This window comes from Suricata suricatta, chromosome 2 (genome assembly GCF_006229205.1).
Source record: "Suricata suricatta isolate VVHF042 chromosome 2, meerkat_22Aug2017_6uvM2_HiC, whole genome shotgun sequence".
Lineage (NCBI taxonomy): Eukaryota > Metazoa > Chordata > Mammalia > Carnivora > Herpestidae > Suricata > Suricata suricatta.
Genome location: NC_043701.1, coordinates 54,033,092 through 54,050,941, shown reverse-complemented (window position 1 = coordinate 54,050,941; position 17,850 = coordinate 54,033,092). Strand labels below are relative to the sequence as shown.

Genomic DNA, 17,850 nt, shown 5'->3' with positions numbered 1-17,850 from the left:
ACCCTTTCTCCCCGCATACTTTTGGTAACTGCTCCAAGGTTCCGCTGGGCACCTGGCCTCTGAGCTACAGACAGAGAGACACCGTCCTCTGACTACGTTCCGGCACGAGTGAAGGAGACAGCTTCTCAGTCATGGCCTTAAAAACGAAGCTGCTTATCCCCTGCTTCGGTGCTCAAGGAGGTTTGGTGGTGCAGACAAGGGCAGGCCCCTCGGACGCGGTGGAACAGGACAGCAGAACCTGGATCCTGAGCCACATTTGCAGGGACTACCTAACCAGTTCTGATACCTCGTGGCAGAGAAATAAATATTCCATCTTTCTGGAGCTGCTGTTGTCTGTTTCTGGTAAAACCAGGTGAATTAACACAGGCCTGAGAGGACAGATTTTTACAAAACATACTTAGAAAGGGAAAAGAGGAGCTATTCAGTGATTTTATGACCTGAAGAAATGACTCGCACCCAGGAGCAGGGTCCGGCCACAAACGCAGCTCCGTGCGCACAGGCAGGCTGGGAGGATAGACACGCGCGCACACCCCCTGTTGACGGCAACCCCACTGTACCTCTTTAATAGTTGACTCACACACGGTGCCCGGGCCGATCTCCGTGTTCAGGTAGAGTAAGGCGTACAGGTAACCTGCCCGTCCATAAAGCAGCTCATCGGGGAGGTCTGAATCTCGGCACACAATCGTCCTCTGGAGCTGCAGAAGTCTAGCCGACAAGAAAAATTCCGTTTTCCCAGACAATGTCTGAAATACCTCCCCCTGACACTGCCAATAACCCCATCACTTTAGGAATTGCCTGTTACTTTTAATTTGAAACTGACTTCAAAAACAAAAAAACACCCAAAAACCCAAACAACAAAAATTTTTCCACTACACAAATTTTCCTTTCAGATATCAAATTAATAACAAAACACCCTTCTGTTCAAAAATATCTACTTTAGGGGCAACTGGGTGGCTCAGTCAGTGATGCATCCGACTTTGGCTCGGGTCACAATCTCACGGTTCCTGAGTTTGAGCCCCACATCAGGCTCTGTGCTAACCATGCAGACCATGCTTGGGATTCTCTCTCTCCCTCTCTCTCTCTCTGCCCCTCTCCTGCTTGCTCTCTCTCTCAGAATAAATAAATAAATAAAGTTAAAATATACATCTACCTTTATGTCTAGTCTAAACCATGTAAGAGATGATACTCAATTCTGAAATCCAAAATGATTTAAAATTTAAAAGAAAATAGTACTAAAACGTAGTCAATGCCTGGGAACTAGATTGAGTCATTCTGTCTTTCAAGTGACTAGCATGTGTGCGACACTCCACCAGACCATGGGAGTGAGCCCTGATTTCCACCTCTTCAAAAAGAATATAAACCAATATATAAACCAATAAGTGCAATAAAAGTTTTATACTAATTGCTCCAAAACAATTGAACCTAAAAATAACTTAGTTATGACAGTGAACCCAAGGCATATAAGCCAATTTTCATGCAAGGAAGGCAACCACGATTACTTAGGAAAAGATTAAAGTAACATGAAGAAACATGTTTATTGCTCCCCAAATAAAGGCAGACACAGGCTTGGATAGAAAGAAGGCATATGGTCTCATCGTTATGCTCAAATGAATACATAAGCCTCTTCACTGCTTGGAAAGGCCTGTTCGCAACAGATGAATTAAAAAATAATTTCCTTTTTTAATATCTTTCTACAGTAACACCTTGAATTGAGAATTTAGAGAAAATACCTGCAGTTTTCAAAACTCACTTTGTGATGCATTCCTGGGACTCACAGTCACTCTTGAGTTTATGATACACCACAGCTCCTACTGCAAGAGGTCCAGCATCTCCACACAGGAACGTGACCCTGCGGCCATTCAGATTCCGGAGTGTTCTCTTGACATAATCCAGGGATCGGAGCAGGTAGGTCTGGTCACATGTGACCCGGTACAGCTGCAGGTATAAAAGGGCTATGCCTAGAATAATGCCCCACCCCCAAAGAAAAGCATTATTACCTTTCTTTTTCACCTTCAGGATGTTATGATTACATGAAAAACTACATAAAACCTGTTTCTGAAAGAGCAGAATCCAAAAAATTACATATGACACATCCTTTAAAAACAGGAAGATGGGGCACCTGGGTGGCTCGGTCAGTTGTGTGTCGACTCAGGATTTCAGCTCAGGCCATGATCTCGTGGTTTGTGGGATCAAGCCCCACACTGGGCTCTAGGTTGACAGTGTGGAGCCTTCTTGGGATTCTCTCTTTCTCTGTCTCTCTCTCTCTCTGTCTCTCTTTCCCTCTCTGCCCCTCCTCTGCTCATGCTCTTTCTTTCAAGTTAAATAAAAAAGAAAAAAACAGAAAAATAAAAACAGAAAAAAAAACCAACCTACCTCAGGGTAGAAAAAGGCTTAAACGAGGTTTAAATCCATTATTCTACTAATTGCTTTGATAATGATTCAATATCTCCTAGACAAGGTAAAATGTATGACTTTCCACGCATTCTCATTTTCTGTACATTCAAGATTTTATTCCTTCTCCTCTGTATTTTAAGCTAACTTGGATCCTTTTTACTTCTCAGATAATTGTTTCCTCCTATCATATCCTAAATTATCACTTTCTAAATTTTACACCCTCCTCTTTCCAATTTTCCTATTTCTCCCAATGGTTCAATTTTCTTTAGTGACCAATGTATCCAAATGACCAACCAACCAGTGAGTCACCTCACTGTTTATGGACTAGCTACATGATGCAGAGTAAGGTAATGAACATGGAAGATAGTTTATCACGTACACACAGGACTCCATCTCACAACTCTGAGATCATGACCTGAACCAAAATCAAGAGGAGGCCATTCAACTGACAGAGACACCCACTGCTTAAATATTTTAAAGTAAATGACAGGCAAAATATTGTTTACAAAAGACATCCTAACTTTCTGCCCTTGAAAACTTCAGTATAAATGTCTAAAGTATATCAACCAAAATAGCATTATAACTATCAAATTAATAATTAGTAAGCGAGACTGAGTTGTGGATATTTTTTTTTGGTAAATCTTTGTTAGTTTTGGTACCAGTATTATCCTTGCTTCATAAAATAATAGAAAGTATTCCTTATTTTCTTAACCTTTGAAACAATTTAAAAGTAACAAAGAAAAAAAAGTAACACTGGGACCTCCTGTTTTTTTAAATTATTTTATTTTTATTTTTAATTCCAGTATATTAGTTTCAGATGTACGATATAGTGACTCAACAATTCCATACATTACTCACTGCTCAGAACCAGTACAATTCTTAATCTCCATAACCTATTTCACACACTCCCCCACCCTCCCCTCTGGTAACCATCTCTATAGTCAAAAGTCTGGTTTTTTTGGTTTGTCTTTTTTTCCTGTTTGTTTAGTTTCTTAAATGGCACAAATGAGTGAAATCATATGGGATTTGTCTTTCTCTGACTTGTTTATATCACTTAACATTATACCCTCTAGATTCATCCATGTCATTGCAAATGGCAAGATCTTATTCTGCTTTATGGCTAATATTCCACTGTGTGTATACACACACACACACACACACACACACACACACACACACACCTTCTTTATCCATTCATCTACTGATGGACACTTGAGCTGCTTCATAATTTGGCTATTGTAAACAGTGCTTATACATAGGGGTGCATATTATCTTTTCCCTTTAGTGTTCTTGTTTTCTTTGGGTAAATATTCTAGTAGTGGAATTACTGGATCATATGATAATTCTATTTTCAATTTTTTAAGGAAACTTCATATCATTTTCCAGAGTGCCTGCAACAGTTTGCACTGCCATCAACAGTACAAGAGGGTTCCCTTTTCTCCACATTTTTGCCAACATTAGTTTCTTGTGTTTTTGATTTTAGCCATTCTGACAGGTGTGAGGTGATATCTCACTGCTGTTAAGATTTGCATTTTCCTGATATTGAGCATCTTTTCATGTGTCTGTTGACCATCTGACCATATAGGTGTCTTCTTTGGAGAAATGTCTGTTCATGTCTTCTGCCCATTTTTAACTGGATTATTTATTTGGTGTTGAGCTGTGTAAGTTCTTGATATTCTTTGAATACTAACCCTTTATCATATATGTCATTTGAAAATATCTCCTCCCATTCAGTAGGTTGTCTTTTAGTTTTGTTGACTGTTTCCTTTGCTATGCAGAAGCTTTTTGGGGCGCCTGGGTGGCTCAGTCGGTTAAGCGTCTGGCTTCGGCTCAGGTCAGATCTCATGGTTCGTGGGTTCGAGCCCCGCATCGGGCTCTGTGCTGACAGCTAGCTCAGAGCCTGGAGCCTGTTTCAGATTCTGTATCTCCCTCTCTCTCTGACTCTCCCCTGCTCGCACTGTCTCTCTCTCTCAAAAATAAATAAAAAACATTAAAAAAATTAAAAAAAAAAGAAGCTTTTTGTTTTGATGTAGTCCCACAAAAAAAGCAGCAATGGGATTTCCTGTTCTTTTGAAGAAACTGTCTCTTTTTTTCAGTTTATTGTTTGTTTTCCCCTAGTTCTACTGAGATGTAACTGACAAATAAAATTATGTCTATGTAAGTGTACAACAGAGTGATTTGATATATTTCTGCATTGTGAAAATATCACCACAACTATGATAGCACATCTACCACCTCATGTACCATTTACTTAAAATGTGTGATAAGAACACTTATGATCTACTCTTAGCAAACTACAATTATACAATACAGTATTATGAGCTGTAGTTACAATGTGCATTAGATCTAAAGAACTGATACATCTTATAACTGAAGGTTTGTACTCTTTGACACAACCCCTCCCATTTTCTCTACCCCACAAGCCCTGATAATCACCACTGAACTCTGTCTCTATGAGCTCATTTTTTTTTTTAGAATTTACATATATGTGAGATCATAGAATTTTTTCCTTTTTCTGTCTTATTTCACTTCATATAATGTCCTCTAGGACCATCCATGTCTTCACAAATAACAGGATTTCATTCTCTCTCATGGCTTAATAATGTGCCATTACATGCAGGTGTAGGTACAGATGTAGATGTAGATATAGATATAGATAGATAAAGGCATCACAACTTCTTTACCCATTCATCCATCAATATGTACTAAGGTTGTTTCCATAGCTTGGCTATTGTGAATAATGCTGCAATGATGATAGGGGCACATACATCTTTTTGAGTGAAGTTTTTCCTTTGGAAAATATCCAGAAGTGGAATTGCTGGATCATCTGGTAGCTCTATTTGTAACTTTTTGAGGAACCCCCATCCTGCATTTTTCATAATGGCTGCACTGATTTACATTCTCACCAACAGTGTACTAGGGCTCCCCTTACACCACATTCTCGACATTTGTTGTCTGTTCTATTTTTGATAAATGCCATTTTAACAGGTGTGAGGTGATATCTTATTATGGTCTTGATTTGCATTTCTTGATAATTAGTGATGCTGAATACATTTTTGTGTATGTGTCAGCCCATTGTGTAAGCCTTCTTTGAGAAAGTATGTCCCCAGGTCCTTGGCCCATTTCAATGGAATCATTATTATTATCATTATTATTGTTATCATCTATCACCATTATAATTTTTGCTACTGAGTTGTATAAGTTTCTTAAATATTCTGGATACTGACACTGTAGCATAAATGTGGTTTGCAAGTATTTTCTATCTGTGAGCTAAGTTTTTTGTTGATTGCTTCACTTGCTGTGCAGGAGCCTTTTAGTTTGATGTAGAAACCCATTTATTTTTTCTTTTGTTGCCTATACTTTTGGTGTCATTTACAAATAGCCATTGTTACAATCCATGACAAGGAGCTTTTCCCCTATGTATTTTTCTAGGAGTTGTCAGGCATTATATTTAAAGCCTTTAATCCACTGTGGGTTAATTTTTGAGAGTGGTAAAAGATGGGTCCAGTTTCATTCTGTTGCATGTGGTCTCTCCAGTTTTCCCAATACAATTTATTGAAGAGATGATTTTCCTGTTGCCTTTGTTAAGGATTATTAGCCCTTTATGCATAGGCTTATTTCTGTGTTTTCTATTCTATCCCATTCATCTATGTGTCTGTTTTCAGGCCAGTATCATATTGTTTTGATTAATGCTTAACTTATACTACTGTTATTTCCTGTTGATGAACTGACTCCTTTATCATCATATATTTATCATATAATAAATGTCTTTGTTTTTTGTTAAAATTCTTAAAGTTGAAGCCTATGTTTTCTGACATAAGTATATCTATCCTTCCTCTATTCTAATTCTCATCTGTATCAGATGTTATTTTTTCCATCTCTTCACTTCTTGTGGCCTATGTCTATTAAGTTGACACGAGTCTCTTGTAAGCAGCATATAGTTAGGTCTTATTTTGTATCCATTCAGTCACTATATCTTTTGATTTAAGAATTTAATCCATTTATTTAAAGCACCAACTGATATGTAAGGGCTTACACATGCCATTTTATTCATATTCTGGTTGTTTTGTATTTTCTTTTTTCCTCTGTTATGGTCTTCCCTTGAATTCTGATGATTTTCTGTACTGGTATACTGATTCTTTTGTAAAATATTGCCTGTATATCTACTATAAGATTTTGCTTTGTAGTTTATATTAAAGCATCTTATAAAATTCTATTTTAATCTGATAAGTTAACTTTGACTTCATACAAAAACTTTACTCCCCTCAACATTTTGTTTCTAATGTCATAATTTACATATTTTATATTGTATATCCTTTTAAAAATATTGTAGCAATAGTTATATTTAATATTTTTGACCTTTAACTTTTAAAGTAAAGTGATTTATATATAATCATATCACATTATTATATTTTTATATTATATTTTTATGTTTATATCCATTCACTTCAGTGTAAAGAACTGATTTCAGGGCACCTGGGTGGCTCAGTCAGTTAAGCGTCCGACTTCAGCTCAGGTCATGATCTCACGGTTCATGGGTTTGAGCCCTGCATTGGGCTCTGAGCTGACAGCCCAGAGCCTGAAGTCGACTTCAGATTCTGTGCCTCCCTTTCTCTCTGCTCCTCCCCTGTTCATGCTCTCTCCCTCTCCCTCTTAAAAATAAATAAACATTAAAAAAAAAAGAAAAGAACTGATGTCAGCATTTCTTGTAAGGCAAGTCTTGTGGTAATGAACTCCCTCATCTTTTGTTTGTCTGTGAAAATCATTCTCTCCCCTTAGTTTTGGAAGGACAGCTTTGCTGGCAGTATTTTTGCTTGGCATTTTTTCCTTTAAGGACTTTTAATATATCAACATACTCTCTCCTAGACCATAAGGGTTTTCCTGAGAAATCCACTGAAAGGTTGTTGGGTGTTCCTTTGATGTAAGGAGTTTTTTGTCTTGATGCTTTCAAAATTATAAAATTATTATTATTTGATTTTAAACATTTTATCATGATGTCTCAGTGAAGAAGTACTCATTGGCTTGAATATATGTGGGGAATTACAGGCTTCATGATGTCCATTTCTCTCCCCAGACCTGGAAAACCATTAGCCATTATTTCTTTAAATAAGCTTTCTGCCCTTTTATTTTTCAATGTTTATTTACTTTGACAGAGAGAGCAGGGGAGGGGCAGAGAGAGGGAGGAGAGAGAGAATCCTAAGCAGGCTCCATGCTCAGCATGGCGTCTGACATGGAACTTGATCTTATGACCCTGAGATCATGATCTGGGCCAAAATCAAGAATCAGACACTTAACCGACTGACCCACCCAGGTGCCCCTATTTGTCTGTTCTTGCACCAGTCCCACACTGTTTTGATTATTGTAGCTTCACAGTAAGTGTTGTATTCGGGTAATATCAGTCCTCCAACTTTGTTCTTTCAATACTGAGTTGGCTATTCTGGATATTTTGCCTTTCCATATAAACTTAGAATCATCTTGTCAATACCCACAAGATAACTTGCTCCAATTTTAACTGGCATTGCACTGAATCTATATAGATCAAGATGAAAAAAATGGTAATCTTGAGTCTTCCTATCCATGAAAATGGAATATCTTTCTATTTATTTAGTTCTCCTTTTATATCATTCATAGGACTTTTGCAATTTACCTCATGTAGCTTTTGTACATATTTCATTAAATTTATATCTATTTCATTTGGGGGTGCTAATATATATGGTATTGTTTTTAATTTCAAATTCCACTTATTCATTGTTGTTATATAGTGCAGTGAATTCACTTTTGTATATTAACCTCATATCCTACAACCTTACAATAAGTGCTTATTGATTGATTTTTTTGTTATTTCTTTATTTTTGTTTTTTAGAGAGAGTGAGAGATTGCAAGCAGGGGAGGGAAAGAGAGAGAGGGAGACAAAGTAGCAACTCAAGCAGGCTCCATGCCCAGCACAGAGCCTGTGCGGGGCTCGCTCTCAGGACCCTGGGCCTGGGATCATGACCTGAGCCAAAATCAAGAGTTGGATGCTCAACCGAGTCACCCAGGCGCCCCTGTTATTTCTGATTTTCTACATAGAATGATCATGTCATCTGCAGAGATAGTTTTATTTCTTCTTTCCCAATCTGTATATATTTTTATTTCCTTTTATTGTCTTATTGCTTAGTTAGGACTTCTGGTGACCAGAATTTAAATAAGAATTTAAAAGTAAAAGAATTTCCATCTCTCTACTTATATTATTATTCTTGCATGTTTACTTTTTACACTAAATTTCTTAGCATATTAATCATAGTATTTGAAAAGTCCTGGTTTGATAATTCCAACCTTCCTGCTGTATCTGATTTTGGGTCTGATGTTTATTTACTCACTTTAAAGAGTTTAGTTCTATTTATTTATATATTTTTTGCCTTTTAGTACTCCTTGTAATTTTTATTTAAGTTCATTCTTCTATTTTGATAGAGAGAGAGACAGTACCCAAGTGGGAAAGAAGCAGAGAGAGGGGGAGAGAGAGAATCCCAAGCAGGTTCCATACTGTCAGCACGGAACCTGATGTTTGGCTTGAACTCACGAACCATGAGATCATGACCTGAGCCAAATTCAAGACTCTGATGCTTAACTGACTGAGCCACCCAGGTGCCCCATTCCTTGTAATTTTTTGTTGCTTTGTAGATACAATGTACTGGGTAAAAGAAATTGCAGTACCTAGTCCTTTAGTAATGTGGTAAAGAAAAGGACAGTGGGAGCTTTCCATGGTTCTATGGTTAGGTCTCCGACTTGTTGTGAATCTATGCCCCTGGACTATAAAGTTTACTAGAGCTTCTCAATGTTTTCTTCCCTGTGGGCCGGACAGGAGTGTTCCAAGGGGGCTGGAATTGGTTATTTCCCTTCCCCCTGGGAAGTCTGGGTTCAGTAAAACTCCAGTGGGTGAGGCTCTGGTGAAAACGTTTCTCCTGAGGGCCGGTCTTGTTATGAAAAACAGATTGCCCTGGAATATTTCAAAAATGGCTCCTTTTTCCTCCCCTTTCCAGAAGCACAAAGGAATTTTTCTCCAGTGTCCACTGTGAGGACCTGACAGAACTCCTGGAGTTGACCTCACAAAAAAGTGTGGAAGCCTCCTCTTAACTGGTTCTACCTAGAGGCTTTTGTACTCTCATATTTGTTCAGACTCAGCCTCTAGAAATTCATCAATTAAAGTTTAAATCTCTTCTCTTCACACTGCTTCCCATGGAGGCTTCTTCTTGTGGATCTGCGCTCCAGCCAACGGTGACTTTTCTGTATCTCACTGTCTATCTCTTCTATTTCTGGTGTAGCCGTTTGTTCTCTGACCTCACCTCACTGATGGCTGTGAGAATTATTACTCTTTCAGCTTGTCCAGCTTTTTACTTGTTCAGGTGCAGTGGCAACTTCTAAAGTCATTACTTCCCAGACCAGAAACTAGAATTCTTGCTTCATTTTATGTTTTTTTCCTTTCTATGGAATTTCTGTGGTTTCTGTTTCTGTGTTGTCATTATTCAGACCCTTGTCAGTTGGTCTCCATTTCTGAAGTGATTTTTTTTGTTCCTTCAATTTCTTTTTCTTTGTTCTTTCAAAATTCTTATTTCACATTACTTTGTCTTGCCATCTCTTTTCTGAGTTCTGTTATTTCTGCTTTCTGACCCAATTGCTTACATAAGTTTCACAATCAATGTTGAAAATGCTGCAACTTTTCTCCAGATTATAATGGTATCTTCCCGACATTTTTTTAACATTTTTATTTATTACCGAGGGACACAGCATGAGCCACCCAGCCGCCCCACTGATGTTTTTTCTTCTATTGACAACATGTAATATTCCTCTTTTCTAATATTATGTATACAATTGAATTTTTTCTTAAGTTTGAGTTAGATGAATTTTTCTGAATTAACTATTATTAAAAGAAAGATTCTTTAAAAGAGGGAAAGGGTTAGGATATCTTTCCCAACTTTTTAAATCTCAATGGCATCCTCTTCTTACTAAGAGACAAAGTTTATTTGTAAATTAAAAAAATTTTTTTTTAACATTTATTTATTTTTGAGAGAGAGAGAGAGATAGATTATGAGCAGGGGAGGGGCAGAGAGAGAGGGAGACACAGAATCAGAAGAAGGCTCCAGGCTCTGAGCTAGCTGTCTGCACAGAGCCTGACACGGGGCTCGAACCCATGAACTGTGAGGTCATGACCTGAGCCGAAGTCGGATGCTCAACCGACTGAGCCACCCAGGCGCCCCAAAGAGACAAAGTTTATTTGTATGTGGTGACTTAGGGTGACCAGATTTTCTTTGATTCTCATACCCATTCTGGTTTCACAAGGGCTCCTATCACTGATGTTTCCTTCCTTACCTACACAATTAGCACTGTCACCAGGGGTGCAGTCCCTGCCTGATACAACTATCCCCCGTTTTTGGAGTGGTTTTTTAAAAAATCCTGTAACCTCGGAGCACCTGGGTGCTCTCTGGGTGTCTTGTCCTTCTGAGAATAATTATTTCTTGATTTGGGGGAGGGGGAATTGCAGAATACATTTTGCCACCCATGGGTCTGTTAGCTTTCTTCACCTGGACACCATTGTGGTTTTCCAGTCATTTTGGATTCAATTTACTTTTCATCCATTATAATTTGGCATATTCTCTATCACACAATTAAACTGTGGTTACTTCATTCGTTCTTCTTGAATTGTACAGCTTTAAGAGACAAGATAGGAAAGGCATGGGTATAAATAGATTCAAAGGTGCTACCTGAATCTCAAAGTCCTAAATACTACTTTTAATCATTCACACCAAATACCTCCATCACAGCTCTACAGTGATTCCAAAAGATGACAATAAATGCGGATTTTTAAGAAATATTGATTCTTGGATTCTTCCACCTGAGATCCTCATTTTTTCATTCTGGGATGAAGGCTCATTTTATTTTGTTTATTATAAAGCCCTCTGAACATGTCTGATGCATAGTTAATTTAGGATCTAATAATCATGGACCTAAAACTCCTATTTCAACAAGAAGAAATATTTTAAGTAAAAGACTTATTACTCATATGTGGAATTTAAGAAACAAAAGAGATGAACATAGGGGAAAGGAAAATACAAGAGGGAGACAAACCATAAGGGACTCTAAACTACAGAGAACAAACTGAGGGTTGCCGGAGGGAGGTGGGTGGGGAGAGGGGTTAGACGGGGGATGGGCATTAAGGAGGACATCTCAGGCCGCGAGGAGCACTGGGTGTTGCATGTAAGTGATGAACCACTGAATTCTACTCCCGAAACCATTATTATTATACTATATGTTAACCAACTAGGATTTAAATAAAAATTTGAACTCAACAACAATAAAAACTACTTCAAAATGTCTGTTTCAAACAAAAAAGATGTGGTATACACACACAATAGAACATTAGCCTAAAAAGAATGAAATCTTGCCATTTGCAATGACATGGAGGGAGCCAGAATGTACTATGCTAAGCAAAGTCAGTCAGTCTGAGAATGATTAAATACCACACGATTTCACTCATATGTGGAATTTAAGCAGAAATACAGATGAACATAGGAGAAAGGGGAAAAAAAAGAGACACTAAACCAAACCATAAGAGACTCTTAACTATAGAGAAAAGGGTTGATGGGTTGTAGGGTACACGGGTGATGGCCATTAAAGAGGGCACTTGTGATGAGCACTGGATATTGTATGTAAGTGATGAATCACTAAATTCTACTTCTGGAACCATTATTATACTGTATGTTAACTAAGTAAAATTTAAATAAAAATTTGAAACAAAAAAAGAAAAATGTTTTAGGGGAAATCTGTACTAATAATAACTATGTTATTTTTCCTTTCAAACATCCTTCTTCTTTGAATTTACTTCAAGTTAGCCAAGATTATGTAAATTTACATTAAGATAAATTTCTTTGGTGGTGTAAGTTGAACTAGCTCCATGTCTTTCTGGGTTTAAAAGGTTGAAAAGTTTAATTGTAATGTCATTATGTAAACGTTGTATTCATAATAGGCAAATATAAATAAAGCATCACAGAAATAAGTATAAAAATGAACCCAAATAAAAAAGACTAGGGCATTGTCTGGTTGTGTGTTGCAAAAGCAGGCACTGGTTCTCAGTAATTCTGACGTGGACGCTTACGTCTATGCTGTTCGTTGACTAAACTATAAAAATTTGGCAAAGGCTATGAATCAATATGAAAATTATTATTGTCAATAATCATATTATAGTCTAATCCCTCAGAAGAAGGTCTTTTACTTCCTTATACCCCTAGTTACTATAATGTTCTGGCTACATGGTAAAATAATAAGAATACAAAGATTAGTTAAGGCGAGCTAATTTTGAAATTAAGTTTTTGGATATAAAGTGTATTATTGGTTACTCATTCCATTATTATCACTAAATTCAAAATCAAAATCTTTATGTGTCCACATGAGCCAAATGAGTACAAGCAATAGTTTATGTACAATGGAGAAATCACATACTACAACTTGTCACAAAGATCAAAGTAATAAAGGCAAATAAAAAACTGAACCTAAGGCAAGTTTTCTCTTATTATACATTTTCATAGCTAGCTGTATATTAAACAATGCTATAAAAATATGACATACTACAAATAAACAATGCTATAAAAATATGACATACTACATATCAGTGTTCAAACTATAGGCAGAGAAGATTTCCTTAGAAATAAAATTCCAAAGCATCTCATCACTGAAGAAGTTCAAGATTTCATTTAAAGGGTATAAAACTTTACCACTTTCAAAGAAGAAAAATTTTAAACTCAAGTGTTAAAATTGTAATCCCAAAAGAGAACATCAATTAATTACGCCCCATATTCTCACCTGTCCAGCCAGTGTAGGCAGAGCAATCATGCGGGTCAGCTGTCTTGAGACCTTCTTCCATCTGCTGCAGAAGGTCTTTGATTTTGGTCTGGATTCGCCTTGTGAAACTATGAATGATCTGAGAACCAAAAAGAAGACATAAATTTAAATTGCATAAGAATGGGGTAAGATTGTAATAAATACTTTAATAGTCTAAGTTGTCAGAACATGAGACAGTCATCATATTACTTGGCCCATTTCAATGTTTCATTGTTATAGGGTCCTACTTTGATTTTATAAAGTAAGTTGTTAAATGAGATAATGCCCAATATGGACTATAAATCATTGGTAAGATTACATTAGTAAGAAATAAGTTGTAGAAACCAAAGAAAAAACTATTTCTTAAAAAACATGGATTTGGGGCCCCCAGGGGGCTGAGTGTCGGTTGAGGATTCAACTCTTGATTTTGGCTCAGATCGGGATCCCAGGGTCATTGGATCAAGTATTGCATCCAGTCTATACTGAACATGGAGCCTGTTTAAGATTTTCTCTCTCTCTCTCTCTCTCTCTGCCCCTTGCTCATGCTCTCTTTCTAAAAAAAACCAAAAAAAAGATATATTAGACTTAACAAACACATTAACTTCTATAAGTTAAAGAATGTTAGAAAAACATGATTTAAAAATTAATGACTAGGTGTGAAATAACTGTAATAAAAAACATTATAATAAAAAAGGCTACAATAATAGAGAAAGAGACCTAAAATTATTGAGGTACTTTTTAAAAAGAAAAAAATAAAAAACATTCAATCATTTAAAAATTAATAAAAATAAATACAAGTACCATGGTTTGCCTTATCAGATTAACACACAGTAAAAAAAAAAATAAATAAATAAAAAATATTAAGTCCCAAGGCTGCTAAGAGCTATAGAAACAAGTATCTTATTCACTGCTGGTAGTCTTTCTCAAAAGAAACAGCAATATTCTTAAATAAGTAGTTAGTTGATAGTGCTCAGATTTTTATGTCTCTGATGATTATTGAAAAATCTAGCTGCTACACAAATTGCTGAGGTATATTAAGATCCTTGATTATGGTCATGGGTTTTTCTATATATTCCTTTATTTATATATTTATTGCTTTCATTTATTTTGTCATTCTGTTACTAGAGATAGACAAATTTATGACTACATACATGTCCTCCTGACAGAGTGACTTGTTATCCTAATGAAATGTCCCTCTATGGGACTATATAGAGAAAATGTTTTTGTGTTATTGCACCGTTAAGGCTTTCAGGGGAAATTTTACTAACATTTGAGGTTCTGGACTAAAAGTAAACCTCAGGAATTAAGTTACAATTGAATTCATTTACTTAATCCCGGAGGTATGTGTTTACATTTCCAGGGGATGTATGTATTTCTGAGTAGTAAGACTGCAGACAAACGGGCTTATCTTTTCATAAAGAGATTTATTTACATGCCAAAGACTGTGATATTTGCAATGAAACTCTCTCAGAAGAAGGGAAGAATGTTTCCTCTTTTCCATTTATAAAAAGCAGAGAAAAATGATTTAAAAAATTTTTTAACGTTTATTCAGTTTTGAGAGACAGAGAGAGATAGAACATAAGCAGGGGAGGAGCAGAGAGAGGGAGACACAGAATCTGAAGCAGGCTCCAGGCTCTGAGCTGTCAGCACAGAGCCTGATGTTAGGTTTGAACTCACGGAGCTTGAGATCATGATTTGAGCCGAAGTGGACTGCTTAACCCACTGAGCCACCCAGGTGCCCCAAAAATGTATTCTTTTCAGTATTTGCCTACAATACATAAAGTCTATGTATGGAGGACATCTGACCTGGTGTTATTGTGGTCCCACAGGAAGCCCTGAGACACATGGAACCACTCACTGGCTACAGTCTGTCTGATAAATAATAAATCTCTGGTCCAGAAACCTCTTGTGTACATTCAGGAAAAAATTAATTGATAAATAGTAAAAATCTAAACCAGGGTGAGGTCAGCATCACTGCAGCATTAGGCACACCTCGTTTTTCTCCTGCAACAATAAAAATCCATCCACAAACAGAAGTGCTTCTGTGTGAGCTGTGGAACCCAGCACCCTGCACCATGAGACCCATGGCAGGTTCAGCTCACCAGTCTATCAGATACCAGTACTGGCTGTAGAACCTATGTGAGACCGTGAATTGGTTCTTGCCCCTCTCGGCTGTGATCTGGGAGTGCAAGCAGAACAGTGAGTTGAACAGTCATTTTCAGATCACAAATCCTTTGGTGAGGTTCTGATTTACGGAGGACAAGTTCCAAAGTCCATTAGAGGCAAAAAGAAAAAAAAGAGTTTGTATGCATTAGACTGGGTAAGACCTTGTCTTTATCGCCATCACCCCTTCCCTAAGACAGTACAGCACAGGGCTAAGTAGATGGCCTGTGTTTTCTCCCACAGGGAAGGGGAGAGCTCTTGAATGAATGCCCAGTTTTCAAATGTGTGAAGGACTCTGCTGGAGAGACTAATTTTTCTCTCATGGCATACAGAGCATTACTTAGAGGGCTCCATGAATGGGGAGAAGAAGCAATAACAGCTGTAGTATATAAGATTCTTAGAGGGCATAAAAGGGATACAGTTCCCACTGATGTGTTCTGGACTCAACCAGGTTCATGAACAATCAAGGAAACATGACATACCCAAAAGATCACAATCATTCTCCAATAACCCAAACGCAAAGACATGAAAATGTATGATTTCAAGAATGAAGGAAAATACTTTCCCAAACAAACAAAAGGAATTCATCACCACTAGACTTGCCTAACAAGAAGTGCTGAAAGGAGTTCTTCAAGCTGAAATGAAGGGAAGCCAACTAGTAACATAAAACCATATAAAAAAAATGGGGGTACCTGGGTGGCTCAGTTGGGTAAGTGTCCAATTCTTGATTTTGGCTCAGGTCATGATCTCCCGATGTGGGAGTCTGGGCCCCATGTTAGGCTCTGCACTGACCTTGCGGAGCCTGCTTTGGATTCTCTGTCTCCCTCTCTCTCTGCCCCTCCCCCACTTGCTCTCTCTCAAAAATAAATAAATATTTAAAAACAAAAAATAAAAAAACACATGAAAATATAAAACACACTGATAAAGGCAGACATACAAATTCAGAAAACTCTAATACTATAATATATGGTGTGTTATTCACTTTACTATAAGGTTAGAGGAAGAGTACTACTATTACAATTTGTTAATGAATACACAATATAAAAAGAGACAAATTATAACTAAAAAGCATAAAAGGAAGAGAGTAAAAGGGTAAAGATTTCATATGAGATTGAGGTTAAGCTGTTGCCATTGTAAAAGAGACTATTAGATCTTTAAGATGTTTCATGTAAGTCTCATAGTAGCTACAAGACAAAAAAAATTACAGCGGATTCACAAAAGTTAAAGACAAAAGAATCAGCATACAACAGTGACAAATCACCAGCTGACAAAGGAATGCAGCAAGAGAGTCAAAAAGGAAAAAGGCAACTACAAAACCTCCAGAAAGCTACTAAACAAATGGAGCTGGTAAGTCCTTAGGTGCCGATAATTACTATAAATGTAAGTGGATTAAATTTTCTAACCAAAAGGCAGAGTACCTTGATGGATAAAAAAACAAAACCCAACCTGCAAGAGACTCATTTCAGCATTAAGAACACACTTAGGCTCAAAGTGAAGGGATGGGAAAAGGTATTCCATGCAAGTGGAAAACAAAAGAAGACAAGGGTGGCTGTATCAGGAAAAAAAATAACAAAAGGATAGACTAAGTAAAAAACAGTTACACAAAACAAAGATCATCATATAAAGATAAAGGGACCAGTTCTTCAAGGACACATAACAACTGAAAATATATACACACTCAACATCACAGGACCTAATACATTAATCAAATACAATCAGATCTTCAGGGAAAAATAAACAATACAATAATAAAAGTAGACTTTAATATATACTTTTTAAGAATGACTAGATCATCCCAACAGAAAATCAACAAGTAAACATTGGACTTAAACAATAGATTGTCGGGGCGCCTGGGTGGCTCAGTCGGTTAAGCCTCCGGCTTCGGCTCAGGTCAGATCTCATGTTCGTGGGTTCGAGCCCCGCGTCAGGCTCTGTGCTGACAGCTGGCTCAGAGCCTGGAGCCTGCTTCCTGTTCTGTGTCTCCTTCTCTCTCTGCCCCTCCCCCTCTCATGCTCTGTCTCTCTCTGTATCAAAAATAAATAAAACATTAAAAAAAATTAAGAAAAAACAAAAAAACCCCAATAGATTGTCTCTCAAACAATCTCAATAGAGATCAAAGAAAAAATAGAAAAAAATTAACAAAACTAAGACCTGATATTTCAGAAAGAAGAAAAAAACTGACAAACCTTTAGCTAGTCTGAGAAAAAAGGAAGACTCAAATAAATAAAAACAAAAATGAGGGGCACCTGTGTGGTTCAGTCAGTTAAGTGTCCGACTCTTGATTTTGGCTCAGGTCGTGATCTTACAGTTGGTGGGTTCAAGCCCTGCACTGGTCTCTGTGCTGAGAGTGCAGCCCTGTTTGGGATTCTCTCTCTCTCTGCCCCTCCCTCACACACGTGTGTTCTCTCTCTGCCCCTCCCTCACACACGTGTGTTCTCTCTC

At 37.3% G+C, this 17,850-nt stretch overlaps 1 protein-coding gene across 1 annotated transcript in view; it reads right to left on the bottom strand.

Moving 5' to 3' along the window:
- The window catches only part of LANCL2 (LanC like 2), a 53,581-nt gene that overhangs the window by 17,001 nt on the left and 18,730 nt on the right, over nt 1-17,850 (bottom strand). The window contains exons 2-4 of the mRNA XM_029926384.1: nt 13,228-13,345; nt 1,751-1,958; nt 558-705 (exon numbers count right to left, since the gene is read on the bottom strand). Coding sequence (XP_029782244.1) covers nt 558-705; nt 1,751-1,958; nt 13,228-13,345 — 474 coding nt within the window. The remainder of the gene's footprint in view (nt 1-557; nt 706-1,750; nt 1,959-13,227; nt 13,346-17,850) is intronic.